At 43.4% G+C, this 20199-nt stretch overlaps 1 protein-coding gene across 1 annotated transcript in view; it reads right to left on the bottom strand.

Annotated features, from left to right (window-relative positions):
- Positions 1-433: 433 nt before the first annotated feature.
- Positions 434-20199, bottom strand: part of TACR3 (tachykinin receptor 3) — a 70164-nt gene continuing 50398 nt past the window's right edge. The window contains exons 4-5 of the mRNA XM_065405295.1: positions 2094-2290; positions 434-749 (exon numbers count right to left, since the gene is read on the bottom strand). Coding sequence (XP_065261367.1) covers positions 434-749; positions 2094-2290 — 513 coding nt within the window. The remainder of the gene's footprint in view (positions 750-2093; positions 2291-20199) is intronic.

Here is a 20199-nt window from a genome sequence, read left to right as displayed (position 1 = left end):
CTCCTGTAGAATTCACAAATAATATAAAAATTCAGTAAAGTTTGAACTGTAGTTATTTTGAAGTTGTCTGGTTACATTTCGGTCAGTGAAACTTAAATATCAGCAAGTCAGCTATAGGTCAGCATTTGATCCTAATGCACGAGCAAGAGTTTTATGTTGTAATGTTTTAAATAATTCTTACAAACATTTCCATGTACAAGATGCCACTCTGTTTTCATACTCATGTAAACAGACGTCTTATAGTTCCTCTTTTTTTCCAAAGCACAAACGTAAGCAGGGCCAGTAAGTCATATGGTATTTACAACAAGGGTTCATCGACTGAATCTTGACTGCCATCCTGTAGCTTGGATATTGGTTCTAAAGTAGAATAGTATTGTCTCTTTTCATGTACAATACTGCTCTTTTCACACCCATCACAAATTTACCCAGGGCCTTAAGAATACTCATCCACTGATGTATAGGGTGAGCTGATAAAACTCGAGGTTGTAGAGGTGGTTTTGGAATTCCTGCGTGAACAGCCATTGAAGCTTGTGTCCCGCGAAGCAGCTCTTTTCTTATGGGTGGACTTGGAATGATCTCCATCATTGGGGTCAAACACTACTGTTGTGCTAGACTCCATTCTGGACACAGTGTACAAGCTACTTTGTCTGGTGGGATGAAACCTGGCTGCCTTGAGCTCCAGCTCATCATAGCTAGACACTTCGATAAATGGGCACCAACGGAATGCTCTCTTGAAACCAGCTCGGAATCTGAGAGGAAAGATACTTGGTGAAAGCATTCATAGGCAACACATGGGGGGGCATGCACGGTGAAGTGCCCCCCCCCATATTTCTGCTCAGCCTTCCAGGGGGGAGAGAGAGGGGCTTTGTACTTCTATTGCACCTGCCCCCTGGCACATTCGGCCCCTGTCCCTGGCAGCCGGGTCTGGGCGGGGAGCAGAAGGGGTGGGACAGAGTCACTTCTCAGGCTGGCTGAGTGTGGCCGCTCCGGATCGTTGCCTCTGTGCAGCACAGCAGCTGCCTGAGAGACAGCCTGTCTGGGAAGGTGGCAGCTGCCTGCCCTCTCTGCTACCCGCCCGGGCCTAACATGTTTCTGGCTTGCTCGGACCCTGGCCCTGGCAGCCTGACCCAGGCGGGGAGTGGAGGGGGTGGGCCGCCGCCTCCCCAGGCAGGTTCTCTCTCAAGCTCTTGATGGTTTTAATTCAGTAATACTAATGAAAACACTGAAAAATTAGCAGATATGTAAAAGTAGAGGCAGTATCATCTGTGAAGAGGTGTAATGGCACACATTCTGAATAGTACTTATTTAGACCCTGATCCTGCAGTCTGATCCAGGCGAGGTGACTCATGCCCATAAAGAGTCCCTTAAACAATCGTGGCCTGATTTTTAAAAGGGTAAGCATCCACAAATCCCAGTGAAGTCAACTGCAAATGCAGCCCCCTTGAAAATAAAAACCTAGGAGTATGTGTGACTTTTTCCCCCCAGCATCTCCAACTACATATGCTTCAGTACTGAGTAATAAAGCTATGAACATTCATTTTATCATCCGATTCAGACTGCAATGTATAATAGAAATATTGTGATGTGATCAATAATACCTCAATAAAAGCTTTATTTTAAATTGCATTCTGACCACCCACCTCGTAAAGTCATGCTATAAGTATCTTTGGAGTAATGATTAGTTAGCAAACATATATAAATTGTGGCATACACCACTAACAGCAAAGCAACCTTAATTTACATTTGGTGTATTTTAAACAATTAGGGCCTGGTTCTGCAAGCCCTTACAAGTGGAACTTCCATTGATTTTATTAGCCGTTCTGCATGTGGAATGTGGCAGGCGGACTAAGCCCCCCAAGGCTAAATTTTGCTCTTACATTTGTCAATGCCACAAGTGTTCATTGGAAGAATAGTATTAGCATTGAACAGAAACCTGAAGGAGGCTTTCACCTCACATGATATATATTTTTTTCTCTTATTGGGAATCTTTACTATTGAAGTGAAAATTATTCTGCCTTTTTCACATTCAAATCATTTATATTCTGGCTAAGCTCACACCCCCTCCCCCCAATAGTTTCATAATTCTCTCTTACCTCTTATTAAGGCAGCAGTAGATAATGGGATTGTACATTGTGGAGCTCATGGCCAGCCAAAAGCTGGCTAGGTAGATTTGCTGAATATATTTCCACCGATTTAAGTGTTGGTAGATCCCAGTAACTATGAAGTAAATGTGGTAGGGCAACCAGCAGATTGCAAATGTCAACACAACGACAATCATCATTTTTACCACCTGAAAGAAAGAAGCAATAAGGCCATTTTATTATATATGTTATCTTCCTTCATACCTAGTACAAAGGTGTCCACATCACAAGCACCACTGCAGCTAGCACCAATTGGACCTCTTCTTGATAGTCTCCCTATTAAAGTTAGTGAAGTTGAACATTTTTTAACAGCATTTTTGTTTTTACTCTGAATTTCTTGTGTTTCCATTTTTCTCTGGAGAACAGCATCCTCCTCAATAATAGTATGAGAGACTTTTATAGCATTATCCACATTGAACTTTGTACCAAAAATTGACACTTAGTGACTGAAGCTTGGACTTGTTCAATATTATCATTTCCCTAGGTCATTAGCCATAGAATAAGGTTATCCTATTTTCCATTTAGCCACCCCTGCATGGCCTTTATTGCCCCAAAGTCTGTTGTAGAGAAGAGATTCCTCTCTAACTGCTAAATAACTGTATCCCTAGGCCCTTGCTAGTAAATGGGAGTTGAGTGAGCAGTGACCAGCAGGGAATGCCCACCAGCAGCAATCTGCATTCTTAATTTAGTTTCAGATGGCGTACATCCAGAAGTATGACAGGTTGGTGATCTTCATCATCTTCCCTGGTTTTGTGTGGCATCGCAGCCCCCAAATCACAATAAAAGATAAATGAAGAGAAGCTTTGGTCAGTGTGAAAGGCAAGGAGAGAAAGCCATGCAAGACAGAGGAAGTAAGCATTAAACAAAAGTGTTTCTAGCTGCCATCTTGCCCTCTTCAGCTATAGAAATTGCCAGACCAGTCATTCTCAACACACAGTGACAGAAATAAGCATGGTAGATTTTATTTTGTGTGTATAAAATGAAAACTGGCCTGATTAGGCTTATACTGTAAATCTGTTGGCCGTGTATATGTATGTATGTTACAAGGAGAACTGGGATTGCCACCTATACTTTAGGTTGCCTGTCACTTCCCATTATAAAGACCCTGTTTCCAGTTGCTTTCAACTTTGCCAAACTTTAAGCACTAGAGTTGAAATTTTTCATGTCAAGTGTCTCTCTCATGCTGATTTTTTCTTTTTTTTGAAAGCTTCAGCTAAGACTGTTCAACCTTAATCCAGCCCTGTGGTACATGCACGATGGTACAGATTGTAATTACATGAATACATGCTCATGTTTTTCACACACAAATTACTTTTCATTAAATTTCTGCTACCAGATTCAGGCTACCACAGAAATATTGTGTTGAAACAATCATAGTTCAGACTGGGTTATATTTCATTCTTTTTTGGACATACTTTCCAGCTGTTCATCTGTGATGAAATTACTTCTGCAACTATAAATTGTACTGCTAGAAGACTTGGTGCATACTTTCACCACATCTTAGCTTCGAATCCCCTGATTTTCAGGAGGGCCTCCACTTGGCCTCCAGTTTTGCATCCACATTTTTATGCCTGTATGGAACTGTTGTTATTTGAATTTGCAGGCATATTTCATAGCACTTAAATGTCTAATTATTTGCAACCAAAATTAATCAGCTAAAAACCTGATACAATGAATATTTTAATAAAATGTGCCCATAAAATTACCCCTGAAAATATTTACCAGTGGATCAAAATAGGTGGAAAATGGGAGGCTACTAATGAAAATCAGACCTCAATTCTTTACAGTCTAAAAAGTCAATTCGATATGTATGCAAACAATCCATCTACACAATGCTTGAGAAACTGAAGCAGCAGAGCCTTTCAGTACTGTAATGTATTTGGTTTAAACTGGCTGCACACTGTGATTCTCATACCCTGGAGCTGCAGGAATTGCTACAACAGTAACATTACAGGTTACCAATTCTGGCATCACTAAAATGTGTTAGCCCCACAATTTCCAGAGAAAGTAGCCTTTCTGTTTCTAACACCTAAGCTGTTACAAAAGCAGGTTAATGTGTAGACACTTAAAGGGCAAGTCAAGCCTCTCTACGGGAGTTGCCGATTTAAAAGATTGTCTGAAGGTCTCCTGAAAAAACACAAATAAACCAGGGAATGCAGGGCCAGCTTAAAAACCTGTTGCTGTTTCTGCCTTGAATTTTGGTAATGATTCCAGATGCACAAATTTGTTCTTAATGAAAGACAAAACTACTATGAGAGAGGTCTATAAAATCATGACTGGTATTGAGAAAGTAAATAAGGAAGTGTTATTTACTCCTTCTCATAACACAAGAACTAGGGGCCACCAAATGAAATTAATAGGCAGCAGGTTTAAAACAAATAAAAGGAAGTATTTTTTCACACAACACACAGTCAATCTGTGGAACTCCTTGCCAGAGGATGTTGTGAAGGCCAAGACTATAACAGGGTTCCAAAAAGAAACTAGATAAATTCATGGAGGATAGGTCCATCAATAGCTATTAGCCAGGATGGGCAGGGATGGTGTCCTTAGTCTCTGTTTGCCAGAAGCTGGGAATGGGTGACAGGGGGTGGATCACTTGATGATTACCTGTTCTGTTCATTCCCTCTGGGCAGGGCCGGCTCCAGGGTTTTGGCCGCCCCAAGCAGCCAAAACAAAACAAACAAACAAACAAAAAAAGCCGCAATCGCGATCTGCGGTGGCAATTCGGCGGGAGGTCCTTCGCTCCCAGGCGGAGTGAGGGACCGTCCGCCGAATTGCTGCCGAATACCTGGACGTGCCACCCCTCTCCGGAGCGGCCACCCCAAGCACCTGCTTGACAAGCTGGTGCCTGGAGCCGGCCCTGCCTCTGGGGTATCTGGCATTGGTCACTGTCAGAAGACAGTATACTGGGCTCGATGCACCTTTGGTCTGACCCAGTATGCCCATTCTTATGTTCTACTTGAAAGTGAGAAGATCTGATATTCCTCTCACACTAGAGTATATCATGAGTAGTTTCTCTAAAGTCAATGGAAATGTATGTTGTGTATGGTCTACAGAAGATGTACACTGGGTTTGGGGATTTTGCCAGAAACTTGTAAAAGGGGCATTTTAAGAGAGAAAAAATATCTCACCTATGTCACATAATACTCAAGCAAAAAAGGCCCCATTTTCCAAGGAAAAAAATCTTTGCTTTTAAAATTGAGCATAATTTTGCATTTTTTTTGTATATTTACAATGTGAAAAACAGACATTTCATTGACATTTTGCTTAAAGTGAAAACTGGGGAGTGGGAGGTGTTCCAAGACTTCATGAAATGAAAGCGTGAAAAAGTTTACACTCAGAAATCTGCCCTGCTCTGTAAAATGGAGGAGGTTATAATTCTATAGGGAATCAGGCATGTCAGTTCACCTGCAAATATACTCCTACCTCCTTACCTGATGAAACACATCATGACATCGCTATTGGGAAAGGCAGGAGTATCAAAGGGAGAAAGGGATCAAAGGGAGTTGAAATGGAAGGGAGGGGAATGTGGATATATTGGGACAGAAGGGGAAGGCATGGGGGAAACGGAGATGAAATCTAATTTGGAAAGGAGCAGGAAGAGAGAGGATTACAGTGAAAAGACAAAGTGAAACATTTCTCACAAAATATAGGCTACATTCAAGTAACGGTATGAACAAGATTTGCTTGCTTTTCAAACCTTCTCCCTTTGCATACGTGGCAATCTCCCATTAATGAATGATACAACAAAGGAAAAAAGGAGCTGAGAGCAAAACATGCATATTAAGAAGATAGATATATTGTATCATCAGGAATGCAGGTGCTCAAACTCGGGGTGCATACTCCATGATTTGAATAGCAACGTTAGATTCTCTTCATTCAGTATTAACTGTATATATAAAAAACAAAATGTAATCCACTATAACTCGTTGTGTGAATCCATTCAGTCCTCTTGCTCTATCCAAATACCATTAGATGTAGGTGTTTCTCTCCTTGACAGTGACTGGTAGCTAACGAATAGGATCTACATTCATGGTTTATAAATACAATGCCTCTTAGTTTGACTCAGTTTAATGAAAAGTCCTGAAAAGAAGAAACTCTGGCATGAGCTCCAGCAAAGCTTTAAGCTAGAGCACAAGAAGGAGAGTGAAACAGTATTTGTACCTAATTTTCCCCAATCTCCAGATTATACCTACACTAGAAATTTTATCAAAAAATCCCTCTGGTGCTATTACTCATTCAGCTCCAGAGGAGAAGAAAGCATGTTAATAATTTTGTTATTTGAATTGTATAGAGTGCATCTGGCAATACAGAATTCAGTTTATTTTCTTTCTTTTTAATATGTATGTTTTGCTCTTTTTTGATAAACTGCCATTTCAGCTGCTTTTTCCCTTTGTTCCATGTTGTGTTACATTCATTAATGACCGATTGCCATTTGTGCAGATGGAAAGGATTTTTATGAAGCAAGCAAGCCAGGAAAGTACATGACTTTTCACTTCTACATAATCTCTTGGCCAGACCCTCAACACTATTCTAGCTGCTATGTGCTGTCCTGCCACCACAAATCACTCAGAAACCGGTGGGTCCAGCTACCAGTGGTTTCCACCAGTGTAGACTCCTAGCTGTTGAACCAGTCCCCTGGGCTGGAGGGAAGTTGGGTATGCTTTGAGCAATCCTGAGGTTGTGAGCAGAGCTGGTAGGAAAAATTTTTCCTCATGAAAAATGTTGATGAAAATTATTTTTTTCCATTTTTGTCAAAAATTTTGGTGAAACATCAAAACCTGAAAACCTTTCAATTTTGAGGTGTTTGTTTTTTTGATGAAGTTTCCAATTTGTCTACAGAAAACAGGGACTTTCAGTGAAAAATTCTGTTTAGTTGAAAACCCAGTCTTCCATTGAAAAACAGTTCAACCAGCCTTCGCTGGGAGCCATGTTTGCTTTACCTCCCTCAGCTGCTCTGACTGTATCTCCACCACACCTGAATATCTAACTGTTTAACTCTTATGAGACATCTGCATAAAGACAATGTGAATAATGCAGGATTTCCTATAAAGAAAATCCACATTTGTTATATTACTTAAGGCTGATCTTGCAGATCCTCAGTCAGGAGAGTAATCCTTACTCATGCAAGGAGTCCCATTGGATTACTCTCATGAGTGCAACCTTACAGGACCGGCCCTGTCTGAGGAATCAAATAAGGATTTTATATAAGGGCAATCCTGGACTATTTATGCAGATTTCTCACTCAACATGGAGATTATATAAAAATGAGTTAGACTGTGTACTTCGCAGCCTTGCTTACTTCTTAAATCCTTTCCTTGCACAAGTTGCAATTTCTCATCAATCAGCAGTGTGCAACACAGCAAAGGAAAGAGTCAGCTGAAATGTAGTGTATCAAAAAGAACAAAACATGCTTATCTAGTGTGAGCAAGGGTACTTATGGGAGTGAGACTTTGTAGGATCCCCTGCCTTGTGAAATATTTGATGCTATTTTAAAAATGAATGGGAACTAAAGGATTCTGCTAAATTCAAAAAGAACAGCAATGGTGTTTGGTTTGTTGTATTATTATTATTATTTTATTTGCACACATGGGAAGGGTTAGCCCAGGAATGGCTAGACAAATTAGTCTGGCTGATTCAGATGTAACATACAGCATGTCTACACTATAAACTCAAGTCGACCTACGTTAGGTCGACTTATAGCCAGTGCAGGAATTATGTGGTGGTTCATGTCCACACTGCCCTTCTGTCAGCAGGGCCGGCTCTGGCTTTTTTGCCACCCCACGCAAAAAAGCCTCCCGCCGCCCCCCCCCGTCCCTGGCGGGGAGCGCGGCAGGGGAGGGCGCCGAGCCCGGCTGCGGGCCCGCTCTCCCCGACCGGCCGGAGCGCCGGGGGGAGGGCGGCGAGCCCGCCGCGGCTCCGCTGGCGGCCGGAGCGCCGGGAGGAGGGCGGTGAGCCCGGCCGGGGCTCCGCTCTCCCTGGCGGCCGGAGCGCCGGGGGGAGGGCGGCGAGCCCGCCGCGGCTCCACTCTCCCCGGCGGCCGGAGCGCCGCGGGGAGGGCGGCGAGCCCAGTCGCGGCCCGCTCTCCCCGGCGGCCGGAGCGCCGCGGGGAGGGCGGCGAGCCCAGTCGCGGCCCGCTCTCCCCAGCGGCCGGAGCGCCGCGGGGAGGGCGGCGAGCCCAGTCGCGGCTCCGCTCTTGGGCCGGAGTGCCGCGCTGCCCCCCTCCAGGTGCCGCCCCAAGCACATGCTTGGTGGGCTGATGCCTGGAGCCAGGCCTGTCTATCAGTGGTGTGCATCCTCACCAGGGAGCGCTTCCACCAACTTAAGAGGGACAGTGTGAGGGGCTGAGAGCCAGGGCTGCTCTCAGTTCTGCGTTCAGCTCCCTGCTGGGAGCACGGCTGGCCCCCGGCAGGGCCACACAGAGGATTCAGGGGGCCTGGGGCAAAGCAATTTTGGGGGCCCCTTCCATTAAAAAAAAGTTGCAATACCGTAGAATACTATATTCTCGTGGGGGCCCCTGTGGGACCCGGGGCCTGGGGCAAATTGCCCCACTTGCCCCCCCCCCCGGCGGCCCTGGCCCCCGGTCTCCTCAGTTCTCCGCCGGGAATGGGGCAGCCACTGGGCTTCTCGGTTCCCTGCTCCCCACCAGGAAAGGGACAGCTTCCTGGACACTGGGTGCGGATCTCCCTACTTTGGAACCCAGCTGCTTCCCCAGGCTCTTGGCTCCCCATTCCCTGGTGGGAGCCTGGCTGCCACCCTGGGCTTCTCAGCTCCCTGCACTTTGCTGAGCTACTCAGTATACTTAGAACAAGATTCTTAGGCAGGTCAAAAGCCTCCTTTCCAAACTGCACTGCATCATTTTATTGGCTTTCTGTTGCAAACCTGATCCTGTTATTTCTACGAGGTGAATGGGATTGGATTCTGATTTCATTTGCACCATACTGTGTAACTTCTTCAGCTTCAGTGGAGTTACAAAGATGTAAGTAAGAATCAGGTCCAGTTATTAAAGAGCATATCTCTGTAAGTATGTCTTTATTTATCCATTCATGGATTGTTTAGCTAGAATAAAGTGATAAAATTTGCAACATGTATCTTAAGGTTTGTAAGTAAATGGATACTTAAAATCAAAACTAAATCAAGTGTAGCTTTGCTTTTGATTTTTGCCTTGTTATGGCTATATAGTAGAACCTTCTCATTGTTACTGATGAGATTTTTGCCACAATGATTTTCTAAAAGATAAAACCTGTGCCATTTAAGGTATTAAGAGACTTAAAATTTTGATGTCCTATCTCCCTATTTAATAGACAGTTTTCTCTCTTGAAGTACTATACTATACCTTTCTTTTGTTTCATCTTTACACTTAACAACCGAGAAGGAAAATTCTTTTGTAATCTGATAAGGTGCATTATTAATGAGATTTCTCATACCCAGAGAAGGTTAAAAGGAACCCCTATGTTACAAAGTGATGAGACTTTTGTCTTTGGTTATGAAAACCAAAATATATGTGTCCTGCATGCTTCCTAAATCAAAGAATCATAGTACTTAGATGGAAAACACCTACTAGATCATCAGATCAACTCTCCTTGAAGGGAAGAAATTAATCCACTCTAGAAGTGTTGTGCCACGTGTTTAATAATCCTTGATTTTGCCATTTTAATTTATTTAACCATTGCTAACCCTAGCCAAAGACAAATTGCTAACTGTATACAATAGCTTGCATTCTTTAATATTTCTCTCTCTCTCTCACACACACACACACACACACACACACACACACACACACACACACACAAGTATAATGCTTTTAGTGACAGCTGGTTGGTACCGATGACTATATTAAGTTCTTGGAGTGTTTTCAAGGCACCAGTAAGTATGTGTTTCTTCCCTTAAATATGTCTCGTTCCATCCTTCTGCCTATCTCTTTTTAGGGATAAGGAGAAGGGAAAATACAGCAGCAAATGCAGATTCTTTTCTCTGTCCTCCTACTGTTATTCTCATTTCCTCTTTTCACTATCCCTTCCTCTCCTTCCATTGCTACTTCCTTCCCCCAATCCCCAAGTCATTACCATCAGTGACCAACTCCCAGTGTCTCTTCTCCCATTTCCCCCATTGCTTGCTAACACTTGCCTCTTCATACTCCTAACCCTTGGCTTGAACCTTCCCTTCTCTTCACTAAAGCTAGATTGTCGCTTTGCCACAGGACCTCAGAAAGGGGTGGCAGTTAGTTGCATTGCTCCAGGGCAGACTGGAAGCCAGATAGTTATTCAGAGAGTCACAGTCTGGTTCCTGGTTCCTTCCTCCCTTCCCCCTCTTTAGGGGGAAATAGATTACTTCCACTCACATGCTGGCTGAGCTGCCTTGGCAGGCATGTTTGAGAGGGTGAAGCCAAGGCTCTGCCCATCCCCCGCCCCTGGCTACCACGTGCTATGCTCTGGTAGCAAGCCAAAGAAAAAAGGGGGTGTCGTTACACCCCTTTCTACCATGCACTGTGCATGTAGGATGGACCACAATCTGACCCTTTTTAGATAATTAGCATTTGAGGCCATAATCATTACTCTACTGATGTCAATAGACTTATGCCACAGATGAGATGGTGCTTGAGAAGTCAAACACTGTTGGATATAATAAGGTTTACCATGACTTACTTCCCTCACAATCATTCCTTTATTAGTCCACTGGCCACTTAGTGTTGGTTACATCCAAAATATCAATACAAGCCTATACATCCTTATATTCTGTACCCTAGCAACAATACAGTTATAAGTATTGGCTGAAATAACTACAACAGGTTCAGGCCTAGGTGACACCATCATATCATGGTGTACTCCAGAGGGGTAAGGAAAAGCTCTGCTGAAAAACCCCTAGAAAACTTTTCTTTTTATACACTGTAACAAACAAGTGATAGCATTGCTGGTTATTGGACCTACGCTAAAGTTAGCTGAAGCAGTTTAGGGCTGCATTCTGCTTTCTTCAATGTTTTTTACCTTATCACACATAGCCTATTTTTACCCAGCTACTGGACTGAGCATTTCTTTTCAAAACAAACTTATGTACCTAATTATTTTACCGACCCTAGTACCTAATATACCATGTTTTCTGTATTTCTATTGCTCAGCCCAAACCTTAAATAACACTGGTATTTCCAAGACCACTACAAGTTTAACACAAACAATCCCTCTGTCTCATGAGCTCATTCTTTTGGTCACATAGTTTGGGCTAATCAGTCATGTCAGAATCCAAACTCAGTTTAAAATGTATAATTCACTCAGAGGTAGTGTGCGCCTATATTCCTATAAACACTGAGACTTTTCACATAATTTTCACAAACTTAGTGATTTAGTTAACTTTTTAGTCTATATCAACAATGCTTTCATGATAATAGTAATGTACGCAGGATGGGAACAGTAAAGAATCACAAGGTTTGAAAGCATAGATAGTCTTTCAATCAGATAAGACAGGTGCCAATTTCGGCACTTCATAAATTGTTTTGTTCTTCTGATTTATAAGCCACTTTCTGCCAGTTTTTTAAATATCTACCTCTACATTCCATTTGAATAACCCAAAAATAAAAGTTTGTGATCAATTTTTTTGTTATTTAAATAGGAATGTTAAAAAAGATAGGATCTTCATGTAGACTGGTTTCACCATCAGCTATGCAACACTTCTGTTTCTTAGCTTCATAAATTTGCAATAATCTCTTACAAATTGTGGTCTTTTTTACAAAATAAAAGCCATTCTGACATTTTTAGAAACAGATTTGGCTCCCTGGCATTGTTATACTGCACTTCACTGATGTTGTCTGGTCCTCTGGACTTTTATTAAAGCTAGTGATATCTCTGAGTTTTGCCAAAAGAAAAGTATCCAGTCTGACTCTTTATGAAGTTCTATCAAATAGAAAATGCACATAGAATTTCCTCCAGTCTTGATAATTTGCTGTTGGATTTTGCTTAAATGTCACAAACTTGGATTAATCCACAATATAAAGAGGGGGATGGGGGAACTCCAAATGGGCCTCCTGGAGTGGCAGTGAGTAAGAAAAAAGCAGAAGGAATCAGAAACTAGAGATGTGAAATGTCTATTAGGAAATCTAGTCCATCCCCTGCCAATGCAGGATTGTAGTGTATTCAGAGCTTTTCCTGTTTTTAAATGACTTAAGTGGGAACTGTGTGATGCTCAACTAAGATGGCTGCTTCTTGATTTAGATCCATTAGACTTGGCTACCTTTTAAATTAAAAATTAAATAGTAATCTTTCTACCACTAAACTTCATATTTAACCCTTGATTATGGGCCAGATGAGTCTCTCTAAGTCAATGAGGGTGCATTGTGTGAAAGTGAATGTAGGATTTGGCCTTGGATCATTATGTCCTCCTTCAAATACTTGAAATAGAAAGTTCAACAGATAAGTTAACTGGAAGCAAGAGGCCAAAACATTCTTCTACATCACCGAAGAGGAAATCACGTTTACCCAGTTCACAGAATTTATACTTGCTATTTCACAGATGGCAAAAGGTTACTGTTCCTGAGGAAAAAAAGTTACACTTGAATAGTATTTCACTCCTTGGCTGAAATTAAATCAGAAATCATTAGAGCAGTGGAAGAAATGCAGAGGCTTTCAGTGTAGCCATTTTGGAGGAGAGTGCAGGGTTTGTGACCTGGAAGATGGACTTAATTCAACAAAATTGCTCAGATTTAGAAGATCAAGGAGCTCAAAGAGGAGGGAACATCCTCCATTTTTATGAGTTACCAGAGAAAATAGAGGGAGAAGACCTTATAGCGTTTATCTAATCATACCTAAATGCCAAGTTTTGAATGGCTCAGCAGAGTTGTGTGCTGGGGGGGGGCAGGGGAGGGGAGAAGGCACAACAAGTCAATTTTTTCCCAGTGCACCCATGTAGGCATCATCCATAATTTTGCTACTAGGACAGAGGAGAACTAGAAGATGAACTCTATCATTACTGATAGTGCTAATCAGGTCACAAGGATCATGTCTAAGGGTTATGTCTACACTGCAATCACAGGCTGTGATCACAGCTCTTGTAGACATACCCAAGCTAGATTTAATCTAGGGCAATGAAGCCGTGACAGCATGGGCTTCAGCACAGGCTAGTCCAGGGGTGGCCAACCTGAGCCTGAGAAGGAGACAGAATTTACCAATGTACATTGCCAAAGAGCCACAGTAATACGTCAGCAGCCCCCCATCAGCTCCCCGCCCCCTGCTTCCAGCGCCTCACACCCACCAGCAGCCCCACCAGTCAGCGCCTCCCACTCCCTCCCTGCACTTCCCAATCAGCTGTTTCGTGGCATGCAGGAGGCTCTGGGAGGGGTAGGGGTAGGAGCGAGGGCATGGCAGGCTCAGGGGAGGGGGTGGGAAGGGGTGGAGTGAGGGCAGGGCCTGTGGCAGAGCCAGGGGTTGAGCAGGGAGCACCCCCTGGCACATTGGAAAGTTGACGCCTGTAGCTCCAGGCCCGGAGTCGGTGCCTATACAAGGAGCCGCATATTAACTTCTGAAAACCTGCATGTGGTTCCAGAGCCATAGGTTGGCCACCCCTGGGCTAGCCACCAGAGAGGCTTGTACAGGCCACACATAATTCTGTGCTGCCACAGCTTCACTACTTCAGTACCTGAGCCAGCTAGATTAAAGCTAGCTCGGGTGTGTCTACATGACCTGCAATCCCATTACCAAGCCCTGGCAAAAAAGCACAGCAAGAGGGGAGAACAGCTTATTCACTCTTCAGTCAACTCCCACAGTGTCCATTGTAGGCTCATAATACCCCTGCCTGCCATCACGAGGGCGCATGAGGTGCTATACTTCCTGCAATGTTCCACAGCTATAAAAGCCATAATTTTGGTCTACACTGTTAAAATGACCTTGATCACACTTCTTTTCTTTTCTTTTTTTTACATTTTTGGTTTGTTGTTGTGATTCTAAATGTTGTACTCTACCTAGGTTGAAATTCATTCCTGTGCAATGGGCCACCACGGGGCCTGTTCTCCACTTAAGCTCTCAGGATCGGACTTCAGTGGGACTTAAAAATGGTGCATGAGCCTTGGGCTGTCCCTTGGCACAGGCAGGAATTTCACCTCTTGTCATAAACATACAGCTAAGGGTAGCATAAAATTCCTCCTTACCCTGTAAAGGGTTAATCCCTCCTTTACCTGTAAAGAGTTAAGAAGCTCAAATAACCTGGTTGGCACCTGACCAAAAGGACCAATAAGGGGAGAAGATACTTTCAAATCTGTGGGGGAAGGTTTTTGTTTTGTGTTCCTTTGTGTTCTCTCCGGGTCAGCGAGGAACCAGGGCAGGGAATACATCTCCCTAAGCCATATCTGAACTAAGCATCTAGTATTACGGAACTAGTAAGTAATAGCAAGGAAATGCATTAGATTATCTTTTGTTTTAGCTTGTGAATTTTCCCTGTGCTAAGAGGGAGGTTCATCCCTGTTTTTGTAACTTTAAAGTTTTGCCTAGAGGGGAAATCCTCTGTGTTTTGAATCTGATTACCCTGTAAATTGCCTTCCATCCTGATTTTATAGAGGTGCTTCTTTTACTTTTTCTTTATAATAAAGTTCTGTTTTTAAAGAATCTGATTGGGTTTTTAGTGTCCTAAAAACCCAAGGGTCTGGTCTGTGCTCACCTTGGTCACTCTCAAGCCTTCCCAGGAAAGGGAGTGAAGGGACATGGGGGCATATTTTGGGGAAACAGGAACTCCAAGTGGTTCTTTTCCTGAATCTTTGTCTAACTCAGTTGGTGGTGGCAGCAGTACTCATCCAAGGACAAGGAAGGATTTGTGCCTTGGGGAAGTTTTTAACTTAAGCTGGTAGAAATAAGCTCAGGGGGTCTTTCATGCGGGTCCCCACATCTGTACCCCAGAGTTCAGAGTGGGGAGGGAACCCTGACACCTCTAGAGAACACTGATTGGCACAAATGGAAATAAATGTGAAGAGATAGGTAAATCAATCAATCTAAGGCATGCAGATAAGCAGTAAGCACATTTTAGCTCTAGAAATGGGAATCTCATCATGCGACCTCTAACAATGGGAAGTACTCCCTTAGAATTAAAAGTAGCCTGCATAGCTTGGTACCCCTGGAGACCTGCAGGCACTATGGCTGGGGAGTGGCCATAAAGGTCTTCTTCATTTATTCACTAAATTGAATTAAGTGCTTGCTTTTAGAAGTAAGCCCTTTTCCTGGTAAAGTTATACAATAACAAACCACTTAAGATAATTACTGTGTTTCTTTATCATTTATTATATGAAAATGTCATGGAAAAAAAGTGCTAAATATTTAATAAAAGAGCTACTTTCCCCCCCCATCCTTCTGATGTGAACAAAACTGTGTTGCCTGAAGATAAAGGCAGCACTTGCCTCTAACAGCAGTTTTTCAAAATACATGGCTTGAAGCAGTTTGCAAAGCAGTTAGACCTATTCTTTTATTTCCACCATAATTGTGCATTTGCAAAGGTAGTAACATTTTTTCTTCAGAAGGTTGAAGCAAAGGGGTTTATTACTGCAAAGACAAAAACAAAACAAAAACACTCCCATAAAGCATGTGTTCGGTATTGCATTTAAATTGAGTTAGAAGCAAATTAATGTCAATGATGTCGGAGTTTTACTTATTGTATTGAAGTGCTCGTCTTCTTATTCTTATTCTTATTCAGTAAGGGACTGTACAATAGTATCAATTTGTTAGGTATAGTAGATTTGCACCCAAAGTGTGGAACAGCACCTCTGAGGACACTTTGGGAATGACCATTGCCACAACCTTTAACAGGATACACATCATGTGTTTCAATCGTGCCTGCCCAGCTTTGCTGGCTAGTGTGGCAATAGCATAATAGTCCTTTCAGCACCCGGTGTTTCCCTTTGCCAAAGGAGTTTCTAGTGCCACTGCTGGCTGTGATGGGGTGTTCACCCCACACTTGCCTGGAAAGGGTTAATGTGGAGTGAGAATGAGGCTAGTTAACCCTATGGGCCACAGGTGGGGGGGACTCTGGTGGTTGGGTAATCCCCTGATGGGATGAGGGAGCCCAGCTGAAGAAGACCACGCTGGGCTGGGGTTATAAAGGCAGGAATTTGGAAGGAGGGGGGGAAGGGCTGCTGGGAAAGTTTGTCACACTCTGGGACAAGGAAGGTGTAGGGCTACAGAGGCAGGTAACCAATGGTTACTCGCTGTGGGGGAGGAGGGAGTTTGGGCTGGGAAACCCAGAGAAGTGCTGAGAGTTGGAAGGTACGGAAGATGCTCAGGGAAAGGCAGCAAGGTTCAGGAAGGAACAGACCATGGCTGCTGAATAGAGGGTCCCTGAATTCAAATCCAGAGTAGATGGTGGGCCTGGGTTCTCCTATCAGCTACTGACTGGGAAGGCTGCCTGAGATGCCTGGCTAGAAGAGACTTTGACATTACCCACAGAAGGGAAAACCTGGCTGGACCTGAGAGTCACAAACAGGCAGCAGCAGCTTGTGAAGCGAGAGAAGGGCTGCAGACCCAGAGAGAGAGGCAGAGAGATGGCGTGCAACTGCGGGAAGGGGTGTTAACCTCGTGAAGCTAATCCCCAGAACAGCCAGGAGGTGTCACTATCCTAGTGGTAATTAGAGTACCGCATCACACTGTTGCAAGAGTCCCCAAATCCTTGCCCACTAATGGCCAGATTTTGCCAACTTGCCAATTTTAGTTAGACTGATTAGTGCCTTACTCCCATATGGCAGTGGAGTATGGTACAAATCAACTTGAAGAAGGGTGGTAGGATCTAGCTCTAAGAGGGCCTGATCCAAAGCCTATTGAAGTCAGTGAGAGTCCTTTCTTTGATTTCAGTGGGTATTGGATTTGTCCCAGAAAGCAAATACAACAGCATCTTGGATGGGTGCAGAAAGTGCAACAAACTCAGTTGAGGGATCAGACAAGGATTATGCAAGGACTGGAATTGTGCCTGGCTTCTGTGCGGGGCACAAAGGAGAAAGTCTGCTTGTAATCTCGCCCCACCTGTGCAGGGCCATGTATGAGCATAATCTAGCCCAGGGATCTCAAACTCAAATCACCACGAGGGCCACATGAGGACTAATACATTGGCCTGAGGGCTGCATCACTAACACCTTTTCATATAAAGGTACAACCCCCCACTCCTGCCCCCGCCCTCACTCCACCCCTTCCATGAAGCCCTTCCCCAAATCCCTGCCCCTGCCACGCCTCTTCTCCGCCTCCTCCCCTGAGCACGCGGCTTCCCGCTCCTCCCCCCTCCCTCCTGGAAAGCGCTAAGCGCTGCCAAACAGCTGTTTGGTGGCAGGAAGCGCCTGGAGATAGGCAGAGGAGAGGGGATGCGGCACACTGGGGGGCGGTGTGTGAAGGGAGCTTGGTGGCCGCAGGAAATAACTCCGGGGGGGTGCGGGGAGCTTGGCGGGCTGCAGTAAATAACTCCGTGGGCCGCATATGGCACGTGGGCCGCGTGTTTGAGACCCCTGATCTAGCCCATACTGAGTTTCACTTCATTTCAATGAGCAGTTCCATTTTCACACATGGCTTATCAATCACAGACTTGGGCCAGTTTTGTGCTACACTTTTCAGTTTATTTCTTAGTGTAATAAATACCCAAATATTGACGAGTAGGTATCATTGGTTTTTGTGTAAGAATTTTGACTCTATTGTTAAGAAATGTCTGACTCAATTCAGCAAAACACTTAAGCACATGCTAAAGTCCTATTCTTATAGAGCAATCACTTAAGCCTGTGCTTAAAGTTAAGGTGCTTTACTGAATTGAGGCTTATGTGACTAAACACAATTGATTTAGGATTCACGTGTTGAGAAGGGATCAATTATTCTGGCTTTGTCTAATACGTGCTTAAAAATCTGGGATTAAAGTGATTCTATAATGCTTAATTCAATGGCTTTGTTAGAGAGTCTGACTTCAGGTACTGACCAAAAGTTGTTGCCACCTGGTGGCTGTTTGGTGTTCTATATGAAATGAGCTAATGATCTCAGTCTATTTCCCAGTGGACATCATCAGGCTTGAGTTAGAACACTTGTCTAATTGAAACCTGCCTGTTTCAGGCATCTCCTTGTAGATGTCTAGCTATCAGTTCACACTCAACATGGCTAAAACACAGCTCTGAATCCCCCATCCTCCCAAGCCCGTACCACTACCTCCTTTCTTAGTCTTTGTGGACAACACCACCATTCTACTTGTCACCTGGGCCCATAATTTGGGTATCATCTTATAACTTGGACTCTCTCTCCAAGGTCCCACATCCAGGCTATGTTAAAGTCTTACAGATTCTTTCTGTATTAACATCTAAGATATGACCTTTCCTATCCATCCAAACAGCTAAAACTCTTGTCCAAATTCTCAGATACTGCAACATCCTTTTCTCTGGCCATGTCATATGTAGTCTTGCCCTGCTTGTATCCATTCAGAATGCTGCTTGCAAAGATAATTTTCTTAGCCCGTTGTTTTGACCATGTCATCCCTCCCTCTTCTCTATTGCATCAAACATAGGCTACTTGTCTTCACTTACAAGGCCCTTCAGGACCTATCACCACTTGACTTGTCATCTCTGATTCAGTATCAAGAGTGTGACTCCTGTCGCCAATAAGACCATCGCCATTGCTCACTTGTTAAATCAAACAAGCACTTCCATGTTTTTTCTCCCATGCTACCCCTCACGCTTGGGAGAAGCGCCACCTAAACATCTGCAAAATTAATTCATTATCCTCCTTAAAACTCCTTAAAACTCTCCATGATGTGTACAAAAAACTTGACAGTGGTTAGGCTGCTGTTGTGCTGGGACCCCTACCTGTCATGCTGACCAGTTTTGTTTCATTGTTTCCTTGTACTCCCCCATCTGTGTTGTCCCTCGTCTTGGACTGTAAGTGCTTTGGAGCAGGGACTATCATTTTGTTCTGTGTTTTTACAGCATCTAGCATGATGGGATACTGGTCCATGACAAGGTATCCTAGGTGCTGCCATACCGGTACTACTGCTAATTAGCAGTCTCAGTAGATAGGCTAAAGGCCCTGAAGAAAACCTGAAGAAGAGTTCTGTGCGGCTTGAAAGCGTGTGTCTCTCTCTCACCAACAGAAATTGGTCCAATGAAAGATATGATCTCACCCACCTTGTCTCTCTAATATCCTGAGGCCAATATGGCTACAACAATACTGCACAGGCTAAAGGTGACAGTCACATCCTGCCGAGCTTGCTCAAACCTTCTGCAGCACAGGAGTACGTAGCTCCCCTCTTACTCATGGTGGTCCTTTCTGCTTAGGAAAACATGGAGGGCTATGTGGGGAAGCGTGTACTGCTTCTTACTGTGCTGTACCTGTTCTGTGGATAAACAGCAGGCTCCAGGTTTCCAGAAGTGTCAAGTGGTACATTTTAGAATCCGAAAATTCACACTGATATAGAAAGAATCAACCAAGTGTGACTTCGTTTATTTCTGCTGCAGGAAGGCAATAATTATGGATAAATTCTAAAATTAATGACCAAAAAGGTCTATCAGGTGCAAGGGACAGATATATTGGGAGAAAGCAAATGATGTCTGATCGACTATGAAAACGAGAGGATTAATTTCATCCTTTGAAAAATCTAAGCCTGTACAATCATCCTAAAACATTTTGGTATGGGTATATTAATTTTGGTTTCTTTTAACAAATTCTCACGTCTTATGTTTTTTCCTGGGAAATTACTGAGTGCACAAAGAGCAAAACAGTAAAACCAAAACTATGACGCATAACAATGAAATGCTTTTACAGTGGGTATTAGATCCATTTAAACTTCAAATACAATGTGATGGAAAGGATTTAATAACTTATTTGAAACACTTTAAAGGATTATCTCAGAGAAGGAACCATACTGCCTCATGTCGTTGTAGGCTTGGGGCCTTGTTATCGTTATGAATAGTAAGGTTATTCATGGAACCTCAATAAAGTTCAAGTTAATGGAATTCAAGAACACCTGAATAGAGTTGTATATCTTGATACTGTATTTGTGTTTACAGTTCTCATGTTTTTTAATGCCGAAGGGAGCCAGTTGTTGGGCAAAAATAACAGGATATCTGTTTTTTATCATATCT

The sequence above is a fragment of the Emys orbicularis genome, chromosome 5, assembly GCF_028017835.1.
Source record: "Emys orbicularis isolate rEmyOrb1 chromosome 5, rEmyOrb1.hap1, whole genome shotgun sequence".
In the NCBI taxonomy this organism is placed as follows: Eukaryota; Metazoa; Chordata; order Testudines; family Emydidae; genus Emys; species Emys orbicularis.
The sequence above is the reverse complement of the archived record's forward strand: the minus strand, read 5'-3'. Positions and strand labels throughout refer to the sequence as shown.